Source organism: Dermacentor andersoni, chromosome 4 (genome assembly GCF_023375885.2).
Source record: "Dermacentor andersoni chromosome 4, qqDerAnde1_hic_scaffold, whole genome shotgun sequence".
NCBI lineage: Eukaryota > Metazoa > Arthropoda > Arachnida > Ixodida > Ixodidae > Dermacentor > Dermacentor andersoni.
This window is the reverse complement of record NC_092817.1, coordinates 30,171,921-30,189,073: the sequence shown is the minus strand read 5'-3', so window position 1 is coordinate 30,189,073 and position 17,153 is coordinate 30,171,921. Positions and strand designations below refer to the sequence as shown.

The 17,153-nt window shown below is 44.4% G+C and overlaps 1 protein-coding gene across 2 annotated transcripts in view; it reads left to right on the top strand.

The window, feature by feature from the left end:
• LOC126536847 (uncharacterized) overlaps positions 1-17,153 on the top strand; it is an 87,441-nt gene that overhangs the window by 54,457 nt on the left and 15,831 nt on the right. For both annotated transcript variants that reach the window (XM_055073557.2, XM_055073556.2), the window contains 4 exons: positions 4,138-4,230; positions 4,888-4,947; positions 13,081-13,167; positions 16,792-17,005. In XM_055073557.2, coding sequence (XP_054929532.1) covers positions 4,138-4,230; positions 4,888-4,947; positions 13,081-13,167; positions 16,792-17,005 — 454 coding nt within the window. The remainder of the gene's footprint in view (positions 1-4,137; positions 4,231-4,887; positions 4,948-13,080; positions 13,168-16,791; positions 17,006-17,153) is intronic.

Here is a 17,153-nt window from a genome sequence, read left to right as displayed (position 1 = left end):
ATTTTCCCGTTACAGCGCGTGCAAAAGGACATTGTAAACGCCGCATGTGTGATCGGAATGTTTTTGTAAGCGCTCAAAGAGGAAATCTCCTTTCGTTAATTTTTTTTTCACGCTTTCATGCCATTGCTTCCTCCGTAAGCGAATACTTGCATTTCGCACACGAAAGAAATCGCACCACTTTTATTTTCACACGCCTTCGCGGTTTTTTCATTCGCGAAAAATGTGCATGCATGTGGCTCTTCACTTCTTTTTCTACTGCGTAATATGCGATATAGGTGCGTTTTAAGTGAAATAATAAACAAATGATGTCACGTCGAACGCAGATCCATACACTAAGTACCACTATCGTACATCAAAAGAATCGTTCTTGCCTACTTCATAGTTATGGTCTGTTACTAAAGTATAACTGAAAAACTTGACCATTTCAGTCGATTTCTGCGCGCTCGCATTTAGCCTTTCGCTTATAAAATGAGAACGGGACAATTGTTGCAATTTAAAACAGCTCTGAAACAACAGCCTATTCCGACGTTCCCATTTGACAGCCCAGACACTCATGCATGTAAACACTCATGCAGACACTCATGAACGTACGCTAACTTATGAATCGATCTGTCACGTGCTTATGTAATCCGCACGTTAGGAGGGATATCGCACTGTGTGTATTTTGAGCGATTATGGCGAAGAGGAAGCGATACCAGTGTTCTACTAACTTGCTCAGATCATGCTCAAAAGAGGTTCAATATGATCAAGATGAACATATGTTTATTCCTCCTTTGTAAAGTGATAGAAAGATTATCACAGTTTCACCATCAGGGCGAATCATTGAATGCGATAGCAACATGTTAGAATAATGCACGAAGTTTAAGACTCGTATATGTAGTGGCAGTATGAATTGAAGTAAACGTAAGCAAAGTAACAACGAGCTGTTGTGCTATGGGTCCTCTGTTTGAAACCTGCCGTCGGACAATTTCATTTATTTGTATTAATAAAGCCAATATCGTTTTGTTAACGACTTTACCACCACTTTTCCCTATCCGGTATTTGTCAAATCTTTTTCCTAGGCCGATCCTGCACGCAGTGAAAAGCCGCGCAATTAAAGTTGCATCATTTTCAGGTTCGAGCTCTGTTATGATTTAGCACTTTTAATATTTAAGTCTCAGAAGATTTAAGATAAACAGCCTGCGCTGTCGGTGTATTGTTCCGTGAGATTTGTTTGTGGGCCGCCATTCCCAAAATTCTGAGGTACAATTTTGTCATGAACGTAAGACCTGGTGTGAGCAACATTAGCGATATAATGGTGTGGCAATACAACCCGCATATACCGCATGCCATATAGCCTGGCGTGGCATATAGCATACATATATCTAAATATATATATGGAACCTCACGGTGATTCCGGCGGCTACGATGACGGCAAATATTCGGTTGGATTATCCACTTAATTGCTGTCGCAATAAAAGTCCTCTAACAAGTGGATACAAACGATAAAACAGCACCTCCGGGTGATGATGTCAAACTAAGCCTGCAGTTATGATCATAGTGTCACACCGACTAGCCTGGAAAAAAATTCCATGTTAAGCGATTATAGAGCAACAAATAAAGAATTAGAAGGCTAGCTACCCAGCTTTTAGGTTTGTTTTCTTTCGTTTCACGCCCGCAGAAACAGAGGAGAGCTTAGGGAGCGGCACCACTAATCTCAGATTATCAGTTATTTTTGCCGGTTAAAACGGCGGCATTATCAAAGCAGCCGTACCTTTGATGCAATATGATGTGATTTTTAAGCCTGACAAATCTCATGTGAACTGGGACAACGAAAAAGTTTCTTTCACTGCTAACTTCCTGATTTGCGCCTTTGGTTTGGTTATTGGAACAATTTTGACAACGTATTTCAAACTTCTTTATGTAACTATGCGTGCGCTCTCACCGTAAAGTATGTGTCGCGCAAATGAAAAGCATGAGCAAAATGAGAACAGAGTAATAGCACGAGCCGACGTTTCGACAAGTGGTCTTGTATTTTTCAAGGCTACTTGTCGTAACCTTGGCTCCTGCTTTTAACGTGTTCTGGTTTTGCTCATCGTCTTTAATTTCCATCTCCCGCCTACTCCGTACTTTCCCATCTCCCGCCTACTCCGTACTTTCCCCAAATGAAAGTAACAAGCAGGAGTCACAGGGATTAAAATTGCTACATGAGCTGAGCCATTATGCCAGGTTACATGCAGTGCATCTTTTACGAAAAGCGCATGCGCCAGAAAAGAAAAAGAAGAAAAATAACGGCACAATAAGAGTATGGATCACGCAGATCAAACCATCTCATGAACAGTGTTTTCATAATGTAAATATCAGAGCTCTTTGGTGTGTCACCATCTTCTGAGAACGCAGGTTATCCCTTTTTTACTTTGTGGCTTAATATGCACATTCATTCCAAAAGTTATTTGGAACGTCGTGACTTCACCGCCTCCAGCATCGACCCCCATTCCCTCTTTCCTCGTAGGAGCGAACGCTACATAGAAGCTGTGCGACATGTTACAATGCCTTCGTGATCGGCCCGGGTCGAACAGGGTTTAACGTTTCTTCAATTTTTTTAATACAGTGAATTGGTAAGAGACCATATACAGACGAGGGTCCCAAAGTCAGACTGCAATGGAACCCTCGGTTAATAATAACAATAGAGAGATATATTAAAGAAGAGGAAGCTAACTCAAAGAAACAAACAAAATCGCGATAGTACAACATAGAAAAATAAAATGAACGAGAACAAATTGTCTGTATGCAAGCCTATAGTGCATAAAAAAAAAAACTGTCAATACAAACAAATGGCAAATGTAGTGTAATGAATGACGTAAGCTTGGTTATACATATAAAACTGCTTAAGGGCATGACTAAATGTATGAAAGCAGGAGCTCTTTGGTGTGTCGCCATCTTCCGAGAACGCAGGTTATCGCTTTTTTTTTTTTACTTTGTGGCTCTAGGTGCACATTTATTCCAAAAGTTATTTGGAATTGAGTACATGTGCCCATCATCGTTACAACATAAACCACATGACTAGACATAGGTTCATAAGATTGTACAACACTTTGGCGCCGATGACGTCACAATCCGTGTTCCCCTTGCTTACGCTCATTGGCTATACCTACGTATGACCCAACAATCGGCACGTCGTAAACTCTCGTCGACCGGCCGTAGTAAGGATCATTCCGTCGCTATCTTTTACGATCGACGACAGCGTCGTCGTCGTCATCGTGCTGCTGTTGTCACACACGCGCTCACGTGACCACGCGGGACAAACACAACTGCTCGCCTTAGACAAACGCGTTGGTCGACCTCGTAACTATATGTGCGACTCTAACCGGTGATGGCTAGCCAGCTAGCTGCAAAATGCTTCGCATAACAGTGAGTGAGAGAGAAAGTGAAAGGAAAGGCGGGGTGATAAACAAGCAAAATCACTGTTTGCTACCCTGCAGGGAAAGGAAACTTAAAAAAAGATAGGAAGGGAGAAAGACTAGTACATAAATGGGAATTGACGCGCGATGCTGAATCGGCGCACGGCATTATTGCCGTCTACCTCGGAGGCCCGTAGACAGCGGGAAGAGAACTGGCGCTCTGGCTGCTTTTAGCGCACACGCCCGTTGTGTCCACGGTCCAAGTATTTCTTGCTCTTGGCGGTGGCTGGCTGTGCAGTGTCTCAGCCAAGCGGGACTTCATACCGCAGGAATTCCACTGATCAATTGAAGCCTGTTTGACCTCTTTTTGAAAAGGTGGTGCCGAGCGAGCCATTGCTCTTGCTATACTGGAGGTTTGCATGTACTGGATGGAGGGCCTCCAGTTGTCGTAGTCCACTGCGAGCTTCCGTCGTCTGCGTGCCAGCAAGTCATTGCAATAGTGAAATCACTTGTTAATTTTATTCGTGTGTTGCTGTCGCGTAACAGTAATTCCCGCAGCGCTTGGGATCTGCTTAATTTATCTAGCCTCTATATCTCTCTCATCCAATTCTGATTTCGGGTTTCTGTTGCAAAGTTGTTTTGTTCTTTCCTTTTTTAAGACACTTGCAAGCACCATGGAGACGTTTCTTGATTCTCGAAAATCTCTCTCTGCTACCTGCGGTTGATTTTCGCGTTTACACCACTGTCTCTCATGCAGGACAACCGGCTGCTGTTGATCCCGTGGCTGGCAATCGTTTCCATGACGACTCTTCTCGACATCGTTCTCTCGCTCTACTTCATCGCTGATCTCGTAAGCTCCTCCGCTAGTTGCTTTGCTCGTTTCAGCTATTCCTCCTTACCCTCTATGTTCGCAAAAAAAAAAAAAATTGCCACGTTTTCTTGGAACAAAGGGCGCGTAGGACATAGGACTGGAAAGAAGGGAGGTGTCTCGTCGTCTTTAAACCTAACTTGCCTTGGTGGGCAGCAACGAGTGCACAAAGAAAACCTTCAAGAAAACATACAAGAAAAATTTGTTGGTTGTAGATAATACGGGTAAAAAAAATCTGGAACGTTTTCTTGGAAGAAATGACACACCCACACAAAAAAAGACGACGCATACCATAAGACGACGGGACAAATCTCTTCTTTCCAGTCTTATGTCTCGCCTTTCTTTTGTGTGTATGCCATTTCTTCCAAGAAAACGGTCAAATTTTTTTTTGTTGACTCGTATTAACTATAGCCGACAAGTCCTACGTGTACGTTTTATTGAAAGTTTTCTTTGTGCCCTGGTTGCTGTCCACCAAGGCAAGTTAGGTTCAAAGTTCAAATTTCGCAGGAGTATCTTCGTGTCACGCCACGTACGAAACTTTATTGAGTCTTCTGGCTGAAATGTTTTCTAGCAGCAGTGAAGTGCTTTCGGGCCGCAAATCTTGCGTAGACCAGTTTTAACAACTTCCCTCTCTTTCAGAAAGTCGACGGCTTCGTCGTGGCCATGTATGTCGTCGACTACACCTTATGTTCCGTGAACGTAAGTAGTCACGACACTGTTGCGCTAAACTATGTGAGATGATTCTGCACTAAATTCGCACCACGGAAGTTCAGGTAAACTTCATCGCAGTAAAATATTTACTCCATTTTATATAACGTCCTGCGTATGTCACTGTTATTGCCAAGCCTATACCTTCTCGCACTTAAGAGTTATTTTTAGTTCATAAGATATCTAGCTTTGTTTCAATAAAGATAGGTTAATTTGCATAGACACGCAATTGACGAGCCGTGCACGTGCTTTGTGTTTGTTCTACGCTAAGATATAAAACTGTTGATTGACAGAAATGATCCAAGGTATTTATTACTAAAATTATTCCTGTGCGTTTGAAGGCTCACAATGTGGTCTGTGTTGCCATCACACATTCAATACTGTAGGCAGATATGAAAACAGCTTTGGCGTATTTGATCAGTTATGCGTATTATTATGTATTACCGGGCGAAAGTTTGCCCTAACTACGTGCCTATTATGCCCTCTCTTTTCTTTCTGTATGAGAAATCGAACGGAACACTGTTATACATCTTGCTCTTTGCTCGTTAGGCATTAGTGAAGTTCACGAAAAACCCACGGGATTAGCCTTATTGAAAAGAAAAAGTTGCCCCGAGCAGAAAACACAGACGCTGAGCAATAAATGAAAATTTTAATGAAAGCGGGCGCTCAAGTACAGGTAAGGACACTTGAGGTCTATAACACAACAAAAAGCAGCTTAACACACGTTTAATATGCGTACACTAGGGACACAGTTTCTAAATAAATATCGTTAATACCGTTCCCATTTATATTGTATCGTCACCTACGATCTTCCTCTCTATTTCCCCTTATCCTAGTAGAACGCCAGGGACGCGCTCTTTCGACCAACTCCTCTTTCCATTCATTAAAGCTCTTCTCTCTTTCATCATTGCTGTTTTAATAATGCTTTCGCATTGCACTACCATTGCAGCTGTATGACTGCTTCTTTCATTCCTTTTGTATTTCCCTCCCTGCTTCAGCGTTGCACCGTTCGTATGTTATGCGGAATTGAGGTAAAAAATTAATTAAATAAGAATCTTGCTTCCTTCTACATAACCAAATTCCCTATCTATAGGCTTAATATTCTCATATATATCACAGCAATAAAAATATGATAATATTTATAGCGCGACTCCTTGGAGGATGTTTAAAATACTAGAGCAAAAGACTTTTATTCGTGATTGAAGTATCGTTCCGAAAAGCTTATCACTCTAAAAAAATATATTAGGAGGTGTAAAATCAACCGTTCTTATTCATATGTTGAAGGATGATATCAGCCGCGGATCAATCTTCAGTCTTCAGGACCAGACACAAAAACAGAAGAACGAATGCTTCTTAAAAAAAAAAAAAAAAAACGATGACTTAATGAAGCATAGGAAAATACTGACAATTTGGAGAGCGGCTCTTCTTTCTCTAAATTAGGTTAATGGTTTCTGAGTGCGTCAGGTATTAGAAAGATTTCCCGTACACGAGACTAGTACATGTTTTTCTATGTGACCATATTTTCTTGCGCAATTTTGACTTCAACTTGCATCTCCAGCTATTTGACTTCGTTTTGATGTCACGGCGCTTGACTGCACACAGTGCAGCGTCCATATGCGGTGTTCACTCTCCCTCTTTTCTACTTTTTGTTCCCCTTTCCATTACCCCCAGTGTAGGGCAGCAAACCGGATGCTCGTCTAGTTTACCTCGCAGCCTTTCTTCTCCTTGATTTCTCTCTGTTTCTTTTACAGCAATCGTCGGCACAATATTTTACATTGCTCGAAATAACATGCGGCACTAGGATGATGACCGGTATTGGCTTCAGAATGAAAAAAAAAAAACCATGCCACCTCTCCTAAGGATTCGATTCCCGGTCCAACTGAGTGTCAGCACGTCACGCCACCGATAAAGCACGACAGCTGCTTCAATCGCACTGCACGCGTTGCCATAACGTCGCCGGTGTCGTGCGCGCCCATTAGAGCGTCGAATGCGAAGCATGTATTCCTAGGTTAATAGTCTCGTGAGGCGCACCGCTCGTGCTTGGGAGAAAGTGAACGCTATACACTCGTTTGTACTCGACCAACAGCGCGACTCTGGCCGCTTCCGATGACCGATCGCTCTGCCTGTGCCGAGCGCAAGCAAAGAAGATTTAGTGAACTCGAAGGGACCAATGTTCAGGTTAAAGCAGCTGTCATTGCTGTTGAAGTTTTGCGAATTGCGTAAGACGAGCGTCTTTCTTTCTCTCTTTTTTTTTTTTTTTTTTTTGCAGAGGGCTACTTCGCTTTCTGTCTGAGAGACATACAGAAGAAAATAAATAACTAAAGGTAATAGATTGAAATGACAACAAAACTGTGGCAAAAAGGCCTTTTCTTTTTGCTTGGGAAAGCGAACCACTTTGCTCTTGGGATAACACTGTTATCTTTGTGGGAAACCTTTGTGCTGAAAATTCAACCTTTGCATATTTTAAGATGCCATGGGATTGCCGAGACCTCGTGCACTTCACTTAATGACGCAAAAGGCCGAACACTCGGTAATTGACTGCTCGCTTATCGCTATAGCTCGAGCATTATGTTACCCGCTTCGTTCGATAACAGCAGCCCAAGCTTCTTCTCTCGGCCGCTCGCTGACCACAGCTACATTTCTTGGTGCTATAACTTTCGTTAGTTTTACAGAGACAGGTTTTAAAAATTGTAGCTTTCATTCTTCTGATTTTTGATTGTAAAGGTTGTAATAATTAGATGTTAGATCTTTCATTCAATTATTATTCTTTAATTCACTGTTGGAGAAGACAGTAGGGCTGTGCACGTATTCCAGAATTAAGACTTGTCTAACTAGCGCTGAATACAACGTAAGACGAAAACGAGAACGTGTCTTGCGTGCTTCTCGTTTTCGTCTTACGTCTTTCTTCATCGCTTGATGTCTTGATTCTGGAATGCAATACGGCTTTGTCAGGAATAGGTTTCAGCATTCTGTTTTCGAAAACATGGCGTTCAGGCATTTTCTCACAGCATTGTATATCTTATACTCTTGGGCGAGGCTGATAAAATTTGAGGAATAACCTGTTGCTGTTATCTTAGATATTTACCATGACTTAAAAGATATACACCACTAGATATGCTCTGTACGCGAATGAGTTATCTCCGATTTGTAAGGTGAACCAAACGTTTCGCTTTTGTGAAGGTACGTTAAGGAGGGAAGCGCTGGCGATATTCTTCTAGCACTTTATCTCAATAAAGCTAGCAGAGAACTCCGCCAAAGTCAATTCTCCACGTAAGTTTTATCTCAGAGATAAAGAAAGAGCAATGTTCTTTTCCCCCGGTCCTTCGAGTACTTCTCCTCGATATCTTACACCGGATCTCTCCGAATCCGTCAACGCAAGTAAGAATCAGCACGGCTACAACACGGAATGAATAAATTTCACAAAAATTTCGCGTGGCTTTCACCAGATCTCAAACGTACCTTCCCGTCTCTTCCTTCCTTTATTTTTCTCCTTTTGTCCGCTCCGCGAAGGCGCATGTGCTACGACCGTGTCTTAGCGAGCAATCATCGCTTCTTTGCCTCGAGCCCACTCACAGAAAAGGGCAAGCCAGACCTTATCTGTCCTCTCTCGCTGCTCTTGCGAGAGCAACCAGGGCACGCCGGCCCTAATGCGGCACGAAGAACTGTAAGTCTCCTGGAAAGGAAGTGACAGCCAGATATTGACCCAACCCTCAATAAACTATGGCCAGCAACAGTTTGTTTAGGCCTACCTAGGGTATCCCACTTAACGTTAGTCAAGCTGGTCAAAGAAAAAAAAAGAAGTGGGGGGGGGGGGGGGGGTAAAGAAAAGAAAAACAGGGCGCAAGATAGATTTTAAGACCTATCTGACGGCCGAACACAGTAGATCTTATAATCATATCTTGCATCATGCTTCTTAATTTTTTTTCTTTGAACAGCTTGGCTAACGTTAGCTGGGACAAACTATACTTATAATCACTAAACTTAGTAGTGCAAATGGGGTTTAGTTGTTGATCGTGTTTAACGCGGTTATGTCCTTGATGTCTGCCTGAACTTAATATACTGAATGAGATACGAAATATGGAGAGTTGTACAAGCATTTTTCCTCACAAAGGACTATAAAATATGCAAAAACCAAGTGAAAGAGTGTTACAAAGATATACGTAAACATTCTGTAGCCTTTATTGATGTGTATAAAGCAAGCGGGGCGCACTAGACGGCAGGAAGACATCTTGCAATACCATATATCCCATCAGTCTGTCCTTTTATGTGTCGTTAACAGTGCAAGCCCAAATGGCTACTACGTATTCTTTACATTCTTATTTGAAAGATGTAGGACATCTGTTCATACGCATGATTTTTATGTAAGTCATTGAAAACGAACAGCATCATACTGACGCTTTTCGGCGACTTTTAAACGGACGTGCAGTGGCCTATTGCTATAAGCAAGATTGGGTATCGCCTAGCCCTCCGTTAAGCCATAAAATTATGTGTGTCTACACATTCCTGTAGAGGGGGTACTTTGCTTTCATCATTATCTCATAATTGGATTTCTGTCTGATTGCGCGAATGATCGCGACACTAACATTTACTGTTCCACCATCACCGTTTCTTGCTCAAACGCGACCGACGGCGAAGTTCGCAGGCAAGCTCTTGCCAGCTGGGAGGGCTACTTAGAAAATTGCATGTTGAGCATAAAGACATTGAGAAGCAAGCAAGCAAGGAAGTAAAAAAAGTACCATCAAACAACAAACGTTAGTAACAACGGACAGTCTTTTTCCGAAACACTGTGCTCACTAAGTCAAGGAACAAAAAAGAAATAAACAGCGCAGACAAATGCTTGTCGTGGTATACCCTGTTGCCAACGGAGCAAAAGCCAATATTCCTTTGTAGCAACTTGTTTGTGTTGTGTTATGGCTGTTACCAGAGCACTCGTGTAGTCTCAGAAGAAGGTGTCGAGTGAACGAGTTATTTGTTTCCAGAGCTGTCATACATACCCCATCTTCATAGGCTCGTGCTTTTAGGAAAATATGCAGTACAATTGAATTTAAGAGAACAATCCCAGCGGAAGAGAAATGAAGGAATAAAGCCTCAAACCAAACAGTTTTCACTGGCCAATCGTTCTGCTATCGGCCTTAAACGGAAGCCGGTCGTTGGCAGTACGCCAAGTGCTCGGGTTCGACTTTTCCGGTGGCCTTACGATTTGCTTAGTTCCGCCGTAGAGACATCGCTCGAAGTGCTTCCAGAGTGGGTTACCCTTCGGAGATGACTTTTTCGCAGACTATGCGTGAATGCGAACTTTCTCTTTCCTTCCTCCTTTCTTTCTTTCTTTCTTTCTCAGCATAAATATTCTCTAACCTTTGACGCAGCCGAGGGTCCATTAACCGGCACAGCGCATGCGTGTCATTTCCCCTACCTCATGGCCACTAAGGACTGCATGACCACTAAGCGCTTGTGTGAGTCTGTCGTTTTTACCAGCGTCCGTGTTTTGCTGCCCTATACAAGATACTAAGGAGAAGCCTCGCCACCAGCTCAGGGATCTTCCATTTGGCCACGCTATAACGGTGGTGGCAGGACTACGAAAAGAAAAAAAAAAAAAAAAAGTGCTTTTAAGTTTGATCACAGCTAGGAGTTTACTGCTCCGCAGGCACAAAGGGCTCGTTGAAAGTTCAGCGCTCAAGTTTAAGAAAAAAGGAAAGGTTGCACTAACGCGTGAGTGAAAACGCCCTAAGGGGAGTTTCTGTGCACGCATTATGGTTTTATGATCGTAAACCTCGCTACAGCTGCAAAAAGAAAAAAAGAAGCGCTGTTTATGCTTCTTGTTAGCGTGGTCGCTGTGTTTGTTTTTCTTCTTGCCGCAGTACAAGTTCTCAGCGCGCCGCTTCGTGCATTACACGCATCTGTCAGGTTTCAACGCCTCCGTGTCCATGCATGGTCCTGTGAGCAGTATTCTTCGAGAACTGTCGTGGGTTTCTGCGAGATTGACTTTCTGCGAGAGTTTTCTGCGCAATATAACTTGTGGGGCGAGAAAGATATGCTATTTTGTAGGCGTCCGAAATAAGCGCCGCCCTCGAGGCTTTGTTCCCCACCGTCGTTTCAAGCAGTCGAGAAATCTTGCGTTACCTCCGTTTATATTGGGGCGTTTCAATCTCATGAATCACGACTCCTGCTGTTGGTCCTGATTTCTCGCTTATCGCTGCTGAAATCCCGCGCAAAACGAGAGTAGAGCTTTGGCTCGCTGCACAAAATGACACCACGCATACTGCATGTATACCAGTCATGCGCGCAACAACGAAGATAAATTGAACGTGTTTCGCACGCGATCGAGGCTGAAGTGCTTTTTATAAAATTGTTCAGTACGACGCGACTGGCTCTTTGTCCTCAGAATTCAAAAATCCGGCTAGTGGCACAAGAAAACGCATACATCATTTTTATTCTGCGGGAGTCTGAAATTGCATCAGCTTGCACAGCGCGTAACGTACAAACCGGGCTGTCCATCTTGGTGGCTATACGACAGTCGTGATGTCGACCAAGGTGTCACCTGTCAGCCTGATAAGGCTGAAGCTTTGTATAAGCCCTACGTTACCGTCTATTCATGAGTTTTCCTTCATTGTTAAGAAACGCGCGAACAGCCAAAGACGACAGCAGAACATGGGACCGAGAGCTCGTCCCGTGTTCTGCGGTCGTCATTGTCCCTGAACGCGCCTTTCCTGACAATAAATGCACGTCAACCCACCCAGTTCGTTATTTTTATCAGTCTTCCTTCTTTGTCATCTGCATTCACATGCAATGACCCGTCTGTCGTTTCTTCTCGCGACCGTATTTTGCGGCGCTACACCAGATACTAAGGAGAAGCCCCGCTACGAGCTCAGGGATTTTCCATTTGGCCACGCCATAGCGGTATGGAGCCAGGACTACGGTTTAAAAAAAATTGTGTTTTTAAGGTTGCTCACAGTAGCTGATCCGCAAGAACAAAGGGCTGGTTTTTCGAAAGTTCAGCGCCAATACACTAACGCGTGAGTGAAAACGTCCTAAGGGGAGTTTCTGTGCACGCAATGTGGTTTTACGATCGTAAGCCTAGCGACAAATGCACAAAAAAGAGAAATAAAAAGAAAGCTCCGTTTCCGTTTTTCGTTTGTTTTGTCGCTGTATTTTTTTTCCTTTCTGGTCCGGGTGCGGGAAGCTCCGTGGCAAAGCAACGGTGCTGTCCTCATATGCGACTGCGTCGCTGCTACACGTGAAATCAAGGCCCGCATAGCATACACCGACTGCCCGTATTTATCAGCGCACACATACACCCGCACTCTCTGTTCTACCCGCACCGCGAGATCAACAGCGTTTTGGCATTGAGAGTGCGATTGAATGCGTCGAAGAAACTTCTCCTTCGCCGTTTGCCAAGGGGCATGGGATTCGCATAGTCTTTACATTAGAACATCTAAATGGGAGGATTTTGCACCTACCATAACTTCATTTTCTCTCAGCTTTCGCAGAAATATGAAATTTTTTACTCGCATCATTCAATAAAACAATTGGCAGCCTTGCTTGCCTAGTTCGTCTAACAAATAATAAACGCTACAGCTGTAAGTGTGCTTCGCCAACGGAGTAGCGAGCTCCTCCAGAAACGCCGATATCGATATGTGCAGGTCACTAATCTCTAGACAGCAGGCAAACTTTGGCGGCTGCTGCGTATGACGCGGCCGTGCAGGCCCTATCTTAAAAGCGATCTGCGATGAGTACTGAGTCTAGGTTCGCCAGGGGCTTATAGCTTCGTTTGTGCTGTGTTCTTGCCGCTTAGTTTTCGTTAAACCGAGAGACGGCACGAAGGTGAATTCGCCTGCTGCTGCTGCCGCTCTTCCTCACGCCAGCGTTTTGACAGCGAGTGTCCACGCTTATCGAGTGAGGTGTGTTTGTCTGCCTGCGCGCGTGACACCGGGCTTGTTAATTTAGTTAGTAAGCGAATGTTGACAAGTTTATACGGCCTTTATAGCTACTATACTTACTTCGTATAGGTGTCTACTAATTTTCTGCCGTAATCGATGCTTCGCGTTTCGGGTGAAACTGCGACTTGTCGAGTCAGCTTTGTGTAAAGCGACGGCTGGTATTTGTAATCCGCTGTGTTTTCCACAGATCTACTGCATAATGTGCGTGCTGTCCCAGTACCAAGAGTATGCCGTTGGAAGAAGGGCCTTGGGGTGCCAGACAAGCCGAGTGCCGGTGAGTGAATGTGCTAACATTCAATTGGGCCGTCTTGTACAAGTACATCGCATTTGCCGTTGCAGAAAGTGAACAGAAATGTATATGAGTGTTTGTTCTTTTTAGAGCGCAGCTCTCAATGGCCCGTTCCTGCCACGAGCGTCGGTGGCGGCGGTGGCGTAACTAAGCGAACGAGCACAACAGCGAAAGACGAAAGAGCGAACGCGGAGCGGCAGCTGAAAGACGCGAGCCGCGAACGGCGGAGTCCAATGAGAGCGGCCCCTTCATCAACGTGCGCGCGGGAAAATGACTTTATGCGGACCCGCCGGACCGCTCGATGCGTACTCGTACTGTTCTCAGCCGGACTTCTCGTTTCGTACTATCGTCGCGCGCGTCAGCTCTCGTTCGCGCTTGTTTCGATTGTCATTGTTTGCAATTATTTTGTAATCTGATTATATGCGCGACGCGAATTGTGTAGTACTTCCTGGAAGCCACGCGGCACCAGAGATTACACTGGAACTTTCGGCGAGTCGTGTTTGAAAGCCTACGCACTTGACTCACTGATCGGATTTTCGACGATTGCCGACTCTGCTGCATGTCTCTCTCAAATTCTTTGCATTAATATATCGCAAAATGAAAACACGCATAGAGCTGCGCTTAAATTTCGCATTAGGGAGTATCATAACTGTCGGTGATCTTTTTTTTTATTTAGCTTAAACTTCAACTGAGCGTTAAGTTTGCTGTGTTATGATGCAGAATATAGAGTAATTCCACATTTGGACAAGTTGCAGACGTCACCACTCTATGCGCCTCTCATATCGCCTCCCACGTTTTCCTTGCTTTCACGAGGTGCATAAAACGGTATCTATTAATTTTAATACAAAAAATTGCGTTATATATGTATATATGAACGAGCAGAAAGGAAACTGAGGGGCCCGATCTTTTATTGATTTCATACGAAGCCAACAAGCAATGACACACACGCGCACGCGCACACGCACACGTACGCACAAACACACGCGCACACGCACGCACAAACACACACAAACATATATATATATATATATATATATATATATATATATATATATATATATATATATATATATATATCAAAATGAATCAAACCCTTTTACCTGCAAGAACTAGCCACTATATTTATCTTTCTGCTATCCACAACACGAAAAGATACCTCACAATAGCAACCGTCAGCAGCAGCTTACATAAAATGGTGTTTTACCCTATATGCTTCGAAAAAGAAGAAAACATTTATTTGTGGCGATGGTTTGTCTGCTTTGAGAAACGCGCAGCGGAGCGATATGCATTAGGAATGTAGGCAAGGTCGCCTGGAGTCTAACGAAAGATGTTTGGCATCTAAACAAGGTCCTTAGAATACTTGCTAATTCACTACCAGCGAAAATAAGTACTAGGCTCACCAAACTCCAAAATTAAAGCTTTGGATTCCTAAACTGAAGCACAAATTAGCAACTGCGGTCAGCTGGACGCGTGTGCTTCACCTCAATCTACATAATGAGGCGACCTCAGAAAGCTGCGTCATTCACGCTGATCCCGGAGGCAAAAGCAAAGCTGGGTTGTTTGGAACCACGCAGGAATGTAGCACTGCTTTGTCTGCTACGTAAAATCAAGCATAGTGAGCACCCCTACGCGCCACGGTGGCTTGAAGGTTATGGTGTTGCGCTGCTAAGCACGATATTGTAGGTTCGATTCCTTGTCGTGGAAGCCGCATTTTGATAGGAACAAAAGAACGAAAGAAAAAAAAGCATAAGAAAATGTCAGAGTATTTAGATTTAGGTGCACGTTAAAGAACCCAGGTAGTCAAAGTTAATCTGGAACTCAGGTAGTTAAGGTTGATCGTATCGTGATTTTGGCACGTAGAACCCAAGAATTTAATTTTTAACCCCGTCCAGGTTAGTTTCGCCGTCGCCAGCAATTTGACCTTCATTTGACCACGGCTGCGCCGTAGCGTTGGCAACGCATCCCGTGACTCGCCGCTCCGAGCTCCGCCTCCGCCTCCCGCTTGGCGCATGCGCTCTCCGCAGCTGGGTCGCCGCCTGACCACGTGACTCCCCGCGTGCCTGGCTAAGAGGAGCTTAGCGCTCGCCTAGTTAATGCGAGCTTGGCCATGGATGAGAGTGAGGCCGAGCCGTCTTCTCTGAGCGTTGCGCGGGAGCGGGAGACTTTGAGCCGTTGTCGCCAAGCGGCGTCTGACCACTCAGCGGACATCGCCCGGCGACCTGCTTCACTGGAGAGGATCCAAAATACAACAGGCGTCGTACCGTCGAGATCAATGTAGTGACCTCGTTCGCGTCCCGTCCGTTTGTGCTTCGACGCTGCGCATGTGAGCGGCGTCTCTGCATGTTGAGTACTTGCGCTTTCCCTGTGGCACAACAGGCGTCGCACCATCGAACGATGCGTGTCTACCCAAGCCTAATCAGTCATGTTTAGCCACCGACCTAGGCACAGTCGTCATACCTGGCTTAACGATGATTGTTTACTTAAGTGTAATAATTACAGCTAAATCAAAGGTTAACCAAGTCAAACCAAGACTTAACCAGGCTGAACGAAACTTTCGCTTTGCATATCCAGGTTTAGCTGTGCCAAGCCGCAGACATTTTTTTTTTTTTACTTTAATGAGCATCCGTGTGCCCTGCAACTCGTTCAAGCATCTAGCACATGTAGTGGCTTTGCACAATCACTTCAGTTTCCATCATATTTTCTTCGGACCAATGCATTTAACTAGTCTGCTTTACCACGTGCCATTCGGTATTGGAATGATCTTCCTGATAGTATATTTGACAATAACGACCCAGCAATCTTCAGACAAATGACCAGCACAATATTTGGTTTACTTAACTAAAAGCTAATTAATGTTAAATTTTTTCTGGTGAACTGACTTCAATAGTTCATGTAGTTAGGAACCATAAATTTAAGTGTATAAGTTTGCATTTCACTGGAAGGCCTTACCAAAACTGGGTAATATCTGTCATGTCTGAGAAATCTCGCATATAACTATTTCACGTTAATGTTTATATACCGTGTGTCTCACGTAACTGCAAAAAACTTGCAAGTGCGACCAAAGTAACGTTGTTTGCCGTCGCGTGGAGCAAGTCGGACTAATTGTTGTATTTCGCCTTTATTACATAAGTAATTGTTATTAAATAGGCAACTCCTCAAATATTTTATTCAGAGCAAAAGTGTCAATGAGAATATTGTAGATCATCCTAAAAAATTCCCGATCCAGCTTCCTGGTTCGTGAATTTCAGGATTGGAAAGAAGGCTCGCGGGCTTTCTTTCAGGCTTTGAAGAAGCCTTTATTGAACACATGCAGAACCCGCATTGAGCAAGAGAAAGTTGTGCCGGAAGTTTTTCAGAATTGTCTACAATATTGGGCGCTTTTTGGAATGGCGCTCTTTCTGTCTCCTCTTATTCTCCTGTTGGTTTTAAGCTTGCGTCACGCATCCTTCTTAAGCTATGCACCAACTAACCCAACATGGTAGGCCTACTCTGCTAAACTTCTTGTGGCATTCAAAGCAAGTGCTGTCAAAGCAAGTGTTGTGACCGTGCTGTCTCATGCTTTTCGGTGCACTAGCGACCTAACAGGGACTTTGCCGCATCGCGTCGCAGCTACCCGTGGTTTCTGCGTACAACAACAGTAGCAGCAGCCGCGGAGCAGGCGGTGGGCGCTCCATGTTCAGCCGCATCGCATCGTGGCCCAGCCGCCGCACCTACCGCAAGGCGGCTTTGCCTCTCGGCGGCAGTGTCCGACCTCCCTCGTGCAGCATCACCATTGCCGCGGACGCTGGTGCCGCAGAAGCCGCAGCAACGTCCGTTGGCGCAGGTAACCGCGGTCCCGTTCGGGCTCTCGCTTCCATTAATCAGTGGCTGCGAGCGCTGCCAGAGGATAAATCCTCACGTACCCTCGGGAACATGTCGCGAAACTTGCTTTTGTGTGTGTTCTTGCTCTACATAGCGAATGAAAGCGAGAA